We start from the raw sequence: 10,063 nt of genomic DNA, 5'->3' as shown, positions 1-10,063 counted from the left end.
CAATGGTGCCCCCAAATTCAAAAATTATAACAATAACTTGCATAGGGTGATCGACCATGGAGGCCAGAATGAGAGCAAAAATGTTGCATAAGGTGATTAAGCTTTGAACATAGTAGAATGTCAAAAAAAAATAATAATAATAAGAACCAGCTTCCCACAATCTTTTTTACAATTTATTTATTCAACTGGCATTACAAACACATAAGAAACAGAACTCACTTTCTTAGGCATTCATCATAAAATCCATAAACTTGAGTAATCTGCAAAAAAGGAACGAAAGAAAGTTACACTTTTCAGCACTTACCATCCTTGCAGAAAAATTACAATTAATGATTCAAGAACCTCATAAAACAATACATAAAAACATTATAACTATTAAGAAGAGAACAACCATTCTGTTCAACAGAACAACCAATCTGTTCAACAGAATCTCTGACTTTAAATATTTATAGCTCTTGCCGTTCACATCTATGAATTAGGTTTCAAATAATGAAAACAAACCTGGCGACTTTCATGATTTCCCCGAAGAATAGTAATTCGTTGAGGATAACGCACTTTCAATGCCACCAAGAGCTGAAAATTTTTGTTCAAGGAAAAAAGAAAGGTAATGTATGAAAAGAATTAAAGCAGTAACTAAATCACACAAGCCAAGAGAATTACAGTCCAATATAAGAAAAACCGAACCATGTTCCCCCAAAGTCCAAATATGGGCTCCTGATAGATATCCACTCGCCGGAGTTTAATATACTTTTATAGACTTATTATCCAAATATTAGAACTGGCTCCACTAAGGAATATAACATCTTGGCTCAGGATGAAACATAAGTAGATCAGCAGATAGAGCAAAAATTAAAGAAATAGAAGACACCCTGTCATTATTAGGTTAGCAAGATTATTTAGTACCATCGTCACACCTGCTTCTGATTAACGAGAACATTGTTTGTGTACGACATATGGATGTCATACTTTTGGGGGAAAATGATATTCTGAAATGTAATTATTTTTAAAAACAGGACATCTCTCAATGAATCCTGAGAGCTTTCCACTCAAAAAGGAACAAAAGAAATTACTATTGATGCACAGTTATGGCAATCAACTACCCTCCTCGAGCTTCCACAGCAAAATACGAGTAATAACATGATTCAATATAACTCACCGTTACTGTTTCAACTGAATAGTACCCACGATCAACATAATCTCCCATAAACAGATAATTTGTATCTGGACACTGCCAAAGAAACCATGCTAAATATATTCAACTGAAGAAAATACAAGGGCGTCTTCTTAATAAATATAGACAAAATGTAAGACATTGGGAAGCCCATTAGCACATACCTTTCCACCAATCTTAAAAAGCTCCGCAAGATCATGGAATTGTCCATGAATATCACCACAAATGGTCACAGGGCTCTTCACAGGCTGCAATTATGGAAGCAAAGAACCAATTGAGCTCTTTAGCAACATTTAAGGTCGCCAAGAACTAAAATTGTTTTGGGCAGAAGGCGCATATCACAAACACTTAGGCTATTAGAATTTCAATTCTCGAAAGTAGTTATCCATGCTACATTAGTTAGTAATTCTACAAGAAATGCCTTCTCCACCCCAGCTTGGGTAGGGTGGAAAGGAAATAATAAGGCTTTGAAAAGGAACATCTGTTGACGATAAGGAAAATGATTGTGTTTCACAATAAATTGGTATATATGGTAAAAACGAAGCTGGAAGGACTAAAATGATTCTATTAAAAATACCATTGCTTTTTTGAATAAGGAAGTTTCAACAATAAATAGAGGAGTTTGCTGTAAAGGAACAGTTTAACTTCTGTGTTATACAACTGCTTGTAGAGAAAGATGCGGTAAGTCAAGCTATGAACCATAAAAATAATGCTTAAAAGAAACAAGTGGCCCTCAATCATGAGAAACAGAACAACACCCAAGTTACTTCACACTAAAAAAGTTCAACATCAATGAAATAGAATTGCAGTGCTAACTGATAAATACACACTTTAAACATTGACAGCAATCATGAAAATGAAGAAAATTGGCACACCTGCACATTGCTCTCTTCCATTAGAATCTCCTTTGCCTTTTCACATAGTGCCCTCACCTAAAAAGATTAACAGAACAAGATGACAAAAGCCTCTTTTGACCACGATACAAAAGAAAAATACAATAGCTGTAGCAAAACAATAAATTGCACTGTCGTCACAAAATCACAATGAACTAATTGGCCGTTCAAATTATTTGTTTATCATCAGGTTACATATAACGAGTTGTGGAAATAGAAAAAGGATATTATTATTATTATTATTACATAATAATAATAATAACAATAACAATAATAATTATTATTATTATTTGACAGTTGTCAGCTGAGCCATGGTAGATTGAAATCAAATAAATGTGGACATCAATCAAATCACAAATGAACTTAATGCTCACTTATTCTGAATAAGCAAATTGTACGTTAAATGCTGATCGATAGTCAAAGTTCAGATATAGGTAAAAGTTTTGAAATTGTTATAAAACACTATGGAAACTTGGAATGTGTTTGGTTTGTCATTTTGAGGCCATTTTCAGTTTTCAATTTTCGAAAATACTCGAAACGTGTTTGGTACGTTATTATCAAAAATGCAATTTTGAAAACAAACACAAAACTCAAAACGACATTTGACGTTTTGAGTGTGTTCATTGTAAACACTCAAAAAACTCAAAACAAGGAAAAGGTGCTTTAAAATTTTTCAAATTAAAATAATTAATAAAATCACACTGAACTTACCCAAATACAAATACCCCTTTCCCTCCCTCTATTTCTCTCATCCCATGCTCCTCCAAAATGTCATTTAACTATTTTTAAAGTTTTTAAACCAAGCGCGTTTTCTAATTTTATTTATTTATTTTATTTTTTTTGAAAAACAATTTTTACACTTTTTCTGCAACCTTAAAATAATCCCACAAAACAAGAAAACAGAAAATGAATTCAAAACTGAAAATAGAAAAACAGAAATGAAAACCAAAACCCTTATTTTTCCATTTTTCCTAACTGCTTTAGTAATCCAATTATCAAACCCACTTGGATTGAATTGGACTTTCCTCTGAAAATCCATAAATGAAAATATATCCTTCTACACAAATAGCAATTATTATTTCTTTCCATTTCCGTTTTCAGTAAGCATTATGAGATAACTACTTTAAGAAACATTTGAAATATAGTTACGACTGTTAAAATGAGTTATAAGTCCTAAATTTAAACACTTTTACATTACAATGAATATTTAGAATTAGAAAAATAAATAAATGGAAAGAAAAAAATGAATTTGGGGGGACAACACAAAATTTTTCACTTGTGCGTAATGATTTCCGAGAGACATCCTAAAGGACCTCAAAGCAACGGGAAAAATGGAAATCCTTCGATCGGATCTGTTACTGAAATCCCGATATTAATTCTATTGTCACACTTGCACAGCCCCAAATAATCCTTAACTTCAGATCGCTCGCTCTAGAATTAACGTTAAACACAGAAAAATCAAAAAAATCAGATCGCAAATTTCTAGAATTTATTAAAAAGAAAAATAGGAGCTTGAATATAATATCATTGCGAATTCCTCGAAAAAAAATGGAGACCTCTTGTTCCAACAAAGGTTTGCACTGCATGAGTTGATCGATTTGCCCGTTGAGGTTCCCATGAGCTCCGCCGCCACTCGCCGACGCCGATGCATCCATCAGACTCTCACTCTCTAGATTTTGGATTCTTCAAGATTCTCCACGCGGCATCGTTTTACTTGGTTTTGCTAATATGGGGTAGCGAGATTATGGTTGTAGTAGTGAATTTAAAAAATAAAAAAATAATCTAAGAGTTCGTTTGCTCTCAATTTTTTTAAAAGAATAAAAAATAGAGTCATTACAAGACCTACAAAAAATATTAAAATTTAAATATGATGACTTGATGTGATGAATAACTGTCATATTTTCTATTTTTGTAGCCAAATAATAAGAATCATACAGGCCTTTATTTGCCAAAAGAAATTATCCAAAAACATGCCAAAAAGGTACGTGGTAGTAGATGATTGTATTTTAACCAGGGGCGGACCCAAGATTATTGTTCAGTGGGGGCGAGACAAAAAAAATGACCCAAAATAAATTGTTTAAGCATTTTTTGAATATTTCAAGTCCGGACGAGGTTTGTAGTGCTTGGTGGGGAAGCACTTTGAAATGCCCCTAAATTTTCGCTGTTGTTTTTTTTTTTTCCAAAGACAACATTGTTTCTATGTTCTTTTTGTTTTATTTTTTGCCGACCTTTTGTGATTTTACAAGAACAAAAAAATAAATTGGAATACAACCATATCAATTTTATTCAATCATTTTTGAGGCATGACGGATTTGACACAAAAAAATTAAAAGAGAAAAAGAGCTAAAAACAAAACACAAAAGAATAATAAAAATGACATTTTGGGATTTGAACCCGAGACTTCCTACATCCAAAGCAAGAATCACACCACTTGACCAAATGATTATTGTGGGTCTCAGCTCTTTTTGAAGGTATTTGAAATTTCCACTGGGGGCAGTGCTCTTTTTGAAGGTATTTGAAATTTCAGTGGGGGCGACTGCCCCCACTGGGCCCTTCATGGGTCCGCCCCTGATTTTAACTTGTCCAATGATCAATGTTGAACGGTCTTCTTTCTTTTCAATTTATTTCATGGCAAAAAGGGGCCTTCTGTTATACACAAATTATTTCATATTGGGCTTTTCTATTGGACGAGACCCATTAGCTCACCAAGCCCACACATGCCTGTCTCCATATATCCGGCTGTTGACTTAATCGTCGGAGTGCAAGCGGTCACCGAACCTTTTTCTCGATCAACGATCTTTGCCTCCTAACGAGGTGTTCCGGGTATAGGTGACGTCCATGTGAAGGAAACGTGGCAGGGATTCTGTTGGTAATATTTTTTGGGGTCAACAAATTGGTTCGGTTTGTGGAAAACTTGGAATAGCTAAACTATGAGCACCCCATAGCATAAGGCCTTTGAACAAAAGGTGACGTGCTTGAAAAAGAGCAATACGGGGCATGACCAAGGTGTTGAAAGAGGCGACTCAAAATGAACTCTGCTAAGTCCTTGAGTAAATGAAAACAACCCCAGAAACAGAGCTAAAGAGAGGTTACCTATCGATGAGGGGTAGCCATGAGTTCAACAAAGGAAGAAATTGCACTTGGACAGATTAAAGAACCCTTTGGTGAGAAAGCGTCCTCGCAAAGTGCCCTAATAATTCAGGAGTCGCTATCAGCTACACCCGTAGTTCGCCTCCGAAGAAGTAGCTCGAGGAGTAGGCCCAGGCTAGTAGCAATGCTCGTCAGGGAGTTGGCTACCGTCGCCGCAAACGTGAGGACCATTTCCCGACAAAACGTTGCAATGTAAGAACTGCTAAAGCGCATGCAAGGTCAATTGGCTAACTCCTCACAAAACGAGGAGGTCATTTCGCTAAAAAGAAAGGTGGATGTGGACATGGTTGCCGACTACGCCACCAACTAAATGACTGGGGAGACTGTCGTTCCATCATAATACAATAGGGCAATTGCGCGAGGATGTTAGCCAATGTCCTTGACAGGCTTGCTCCTATAAGAAACAGACAGAACTGAGCCCACATTTCACCCACTCAAGCCAGACTCCCTCCTATCCTCTTAAGCCAGCCACATCTGTTCAACCCTCCATCAGTGGGAAATCAACATGGACAAACTTGATTGGGAACCGCAGCTGAACTCACCCATAGATACATTCATCCCCCGCTTAGGAATAGGCGTGAAAGACGAGCTGCACTAGCTTAGATACGGGCCAACCAAGATTAACCACATGAGGAGAAAATGTATAAGCCCAAGGAGATGTCTCCCTAAAAATCGACCATTCCGGACAAAGTCCTCTTGCGAAAAGAGGCATTAAGACATACAACTACTGGGCCGGGCTCCATAACCCTGACAAACATGAGCTAACATTCGCATCAGATCAATGAACCAACGGCACAAGCCCTACAGAAAAATGATTTGCAGTCTTCCCCATCCTATGCAAAAGATGCAGTCGGGGGACGGAAATCTTAAAAACTACCCCTATGAGAAAGACAAAGGCCTCGCCTAAAAAGATGAGCTCCAATTTTGGCCATTTTAAACTGGCTCCTCTTGCGAAAAGAGCCCCTAAGACATATAATTACCAAGACGGGCATTATAACATTAGCGAATAAGAACTGACCTTTCAACAACAGCGACGAAAAAGTGCGATCTGCTGCCTTTTCCAGTCAAAGCAACTAAAGCATAAGCCTCATAGAATTATATTGCCTACGGAAGTTTTGGCTTAAAAGGTGAAGGCCGACCCCCTTGTTAATGGGCTAAAGACTTCATCCCCATCTAGAGAGGTGAAAAGATGAGGGCCGGAATAGGTCAAAGATGCCTTATGTATAGCTCAAACAAAACCACGTACTTGTAAAAGAAGTTTATTCAAAGAAAAGGTAAAGGTGAAACCACCTCCGCAGAACTGCCAACGTGTAGAAAATGATAAGAGAAGATCCCACAGGGGACCATCCCCAAATACATAGATCCCCTTTGACTAATTGAAAAGGAGGACTATGCACGAGCCATTTGCTTAGCTTTGCAAAATTGAAAGATATGCGATTACAAGTGTCAAGATGTCAGCTTGGGTGATAGGATCGGCCCTCTTGCCTTAGAGAAATATATACATAACAAGCCAAAGAATTTCGAAAAAATAGGGACCTCAACTCCTTTCATAAAATAATAGCCTTGGGCAATAGGACTTCGGCTCCATTTCTCGGAGATTCAACAAAACATTTGAAGTAGATAGCTTTGACACATAACTTCAACTCCTTCACAACAAAAACTTAGTTTACTTTAGGACTTCAGACAACGTCCATGATAGATGCTTGTGCAAATTTTTATTAAGTTATTTCTCCTTTAGATCCCCCATCATGTGAATATCTATGTTTGGATTTGGGAGATTATTATGATTGTTGTTAGCTCGCGTATAACATTATGGCTAGCATACTTCACGACCTATGACATCATTCTTACCAGCGTTGGTATACATGTCACTTTACACACACTGTTACTAGACATATGACCTGGTATGGTAGGCCTTTCCATATTATATTTTGGAAAAATGTGAGATGCCATCTATGGGTAACTAAAAGGGAAAAATAGGCCTTGTAACTATCTGATATATGACTAGTGGGCAGGTCTAGTCCACACTATGTAGAAGACATTGTCGAAGTTCTCAACAAAATGTATAGCATTTTTCGAGGCAATTCGTTTAAAGGAATAAAAGAAATTAGCCCAAGAAGCAACAGCCCATAGAGACACTTTAGAATATAAGTTCAAAAGAAAATGTTGACTAAGGTCATCCCAAGAGAGGCACCTCGATGAAATGAGCTAGAACCCGAAGTGGTCTACCTCAGAAATGAAAATCAACCCCAAGGGTAGAACAACACAAAGGGCTGGATCCTATGAGGACCACTTTCGTGAAAAAGAACAAGTTGCCTATAAAAAGATAAAAAAAATGGGGACTACAGCAAGGGCACGACCCTCCCAGAGCATCCCCAACTACAATGCAGTAACAATTTAGAGCTCAGTTCAAACACAGATTTGCATAAAAATGTAGAAATTTTATTCATTACTGCAACGCATTACAATTGGGGGCAGTCAGCCACTTACAAAGTATTACAAAGCACTTGTCAAAATAATAATAAAAAAAATAATAAATAATAATGACAAAGTACAATTACTACATCAGATGCATAATCTGCTGAACCTTTCCCTTTTGAGGGACGTCTGCCATATAGAGCAACATTCACAATTACGAGGTTTGTCAGACCATGTTGAAACTCAAGCTACGAGTACAATACACTCTGTCTAGTACGCTCTGACAGAGGAGAAGCCTAGCTGCTTAGGGGAGGTACGTCGGTGCCAACCCCTGAGGATCCACATAGTGCCACTTGAGGTACTTCGGATGGAATTCGCACCCTATTGCAACATAATTTATTCAAGGTAATGGGCGACCTTCTGCACTTCGACACTGTTCCCAAAGTGTTCAAAGAATATTTTATTGAGGCTGCATTTTCATTTTTCATGGGTCCAAGCATCCAATGCATTGTGCCCAAGGATCATTCAATTTGCACATTCCATGGCATCGTTCGAAACCAAGCAGTCCCTAGCACCAACTTCCCTTGAAATCCACCAAGTACAAATATACTTTTCGATCATATCGCAGAGACATGAGTCGACATGATTTATGCAAACAAATGAATATCCAAGTAAATGAGCCTTTTATAAACAAACACATGCATTTTCAGCCGTTAGATCTCAAAGATTTGGACCATCCCAATCGGAGTCATATATGGACCATTCGATGCGTCTAACGTTTCAACTTTCACGGCCCAGATCAAAATACGTGTTCAATGGAACGCATTGAAAATAGGAGTCACCGCCCTCTTCGAGAAGATCACACGGCAGCATAGCAATCTATGGTAATAATGACAAAAGACGATCAAACTGCCCAAATCGTCTCATATAACAACCACTTCGGTCAAAATTTCAACCACTTCAACAACGGTACAAACCACCCCGATTTTTACATCTCACAACTTTGGCATTTATGACTTCTGCTCTCAATGTATATACTTTGAGGAAATGCCATTTATTTGTACAATCACACGAGCCTCAGCCTCAGTTCGGATGGCTATTGTCGTGTATGTTTGGCAAGTCTAAAATTCTCATATGAATATTTAATAATTAGACTTGGGGGACTGATGTTACTCCCTGTATTAAGTTAGGCATCAGAAAGCGCCACGTGGAAAATCCACTAACTCAGCCCATATGAAGAGACGAAGCAATAAGGTTACAGATTGGCTCTCGAAACTGAAGTCCTTATTCTGGCCGAGGTGCTATTTAACCGGATGGATACAGAAGCCCTAACGAAGGGTCTATGCCGAAGTCTTCATGTTCACAACCAACCAATGTTCTAAAAGATGAGTTCGAAGTCCTAAGAGGCAAAGAGGTTGTCACATTTGCTAACATGACGAATATCTTTGTAAAAGATTGATTAGATGTCTATTTTATCTTATGTCATGAATATCAGCCTAGAAGTATAGGGCATTTGGCTTTTTGTCAATGTAATAAATGCATATGTAAGAAGAATGTGATGTACAAAAGAAGCGGCTAGGGGCACGTGGTTTGGATCCAACGACCACCACGTCTTCCCCAAATTTTATATATATGACCTCCTCTTAGAAAAAGAGAAAGTGGATGGAAGGATAGAAACAACACGTATAGAAAAATAGAGAGAAATCCCGAGAAGAATAATAAGGAATGGGTATATAAATTTTTGGCACATTTTGGAGGAAAATAAATACAACTCCATATGTCTCTTGCCATTTAATGGTGTTCCTATCTTGCTCTCTTTTATCATTTACTTGCAAAAGTTGTAATCGTGTTTGGGTGAGATTATCAATATCTGTGTGAGAGTTTTCGGGTAACTTTGGCGACTTCTAAACTGCTTAGTCTTGTGTCGAATGAGCATCTTCTATGTCCATTCTACCGTCCGATCAAATAACAATCCAAACGCACCGAAATTCGCCCACATAAATGCGAGTGGGCCCAACATAGTGATGACAAAAAATCGCCCCACCCCAAACGGGTTGGCGGGGTAGGCGAGGATGCCTCACACCGTTAATGAAAAAAGATTAAAAATAATTTTACTTCCAGACAATTCATCAGTTAAAAAATCCATTTTGAATTTGTAATTTATTCTCTAATAATGACATAACTTGAAATTTTGAAAATGTGAAAATATATATATATATATATATATAATAAAATTAAACGGGACAAAAAGTTGCCCTGCCCTCGCCACGCACACCTCGTCTAAGGCGAGGCGGGGCTTTGGCCAAGCGCGAGGTTTGGGAGAGGTGGGGTAGGGGTGCCCCACCTCGTTGCCATTCGAGTCAAGGTTGGGGACGGGCGCAAGGTTTGGGCGAAACAGGGTGGGGTGTCCCACCTCGTTGCCATCTCTAGC

General features: G+C 37.9%; 1 protein-coding gene across 1 annotated transcript; it reads right to left on the bottom strand.

Moving 5' to 3' along the window:
* Positions 1–173: 173 nt before the first annotated feature.
* On the bottom strand, positions 174–3,855 carry LOC111393249 (serine/threonine-protein phosphatase PP2A catalytic subunit-like). Its single transcript, XM_023018690.1, has 6 exons — positions 3,621–3,855; positions 2,047–2,103; positions 1,336–1,419; positions 1,157–1,228; positions 502–573; positions 174–260 (listed from the first exon to the last, which is right to left on the bottom strand). Exons 1-6 carry the CDS (start codon positions 3,717–3,719, stop codon positions 216–218), a joined length of 429 nt encoding a protein of 142 aa, XP_022874458.1. The 5' UTR covers positions 3,720–3,855; the 3' UTR covers positions 174–215.
* Positions 3,856–10,063: the final 6,208 nt, after the last annotated feature.

Source organism: Olea europaea, chromosome 4 (genome assembly GCF_002742605.1).
Source record: "Olea europaea var. sylvestris chromosome 4, O_europaea_v1, whole genome shotgun sequence".
NCBI lineage: Eukaryota > Viridiplantae > Streptophyta > Magnoliopsida > Lamiales > Oleaceae > Olea > Olea europaea.
The sequence above is the reverse complement of the archived record's forward strand: the minus strand, read 5'-3'. Positions and strand labels throughout refer to the sequence as shown.

Excerpts from the sequence above, each read along its gene's own strand:
- LOC111393249 (XM_023018690.1), bottom strand. The coding sequence starts at position 3,719 with ATGGATGCATCGGCGTCGGCGAGTGGCGGCGGAGCTCATGGGAACCTC. Across the intron at positions 2,104-3,620 it reads AACCTTTGTTGGAACAAGAG|GTGAGGGCACTATGTGAAAA; the intron begins GTCTCCATTTTT and ends TAATCTTTTTAG. Across the intron at positions 574-1,156 it reads ATTCAGTTGAAACAGTAACG|CTCTTGGTGGCATTGAAAGT; the intron begins GTGAGTTATATT and ends AAAAATTTTCAG.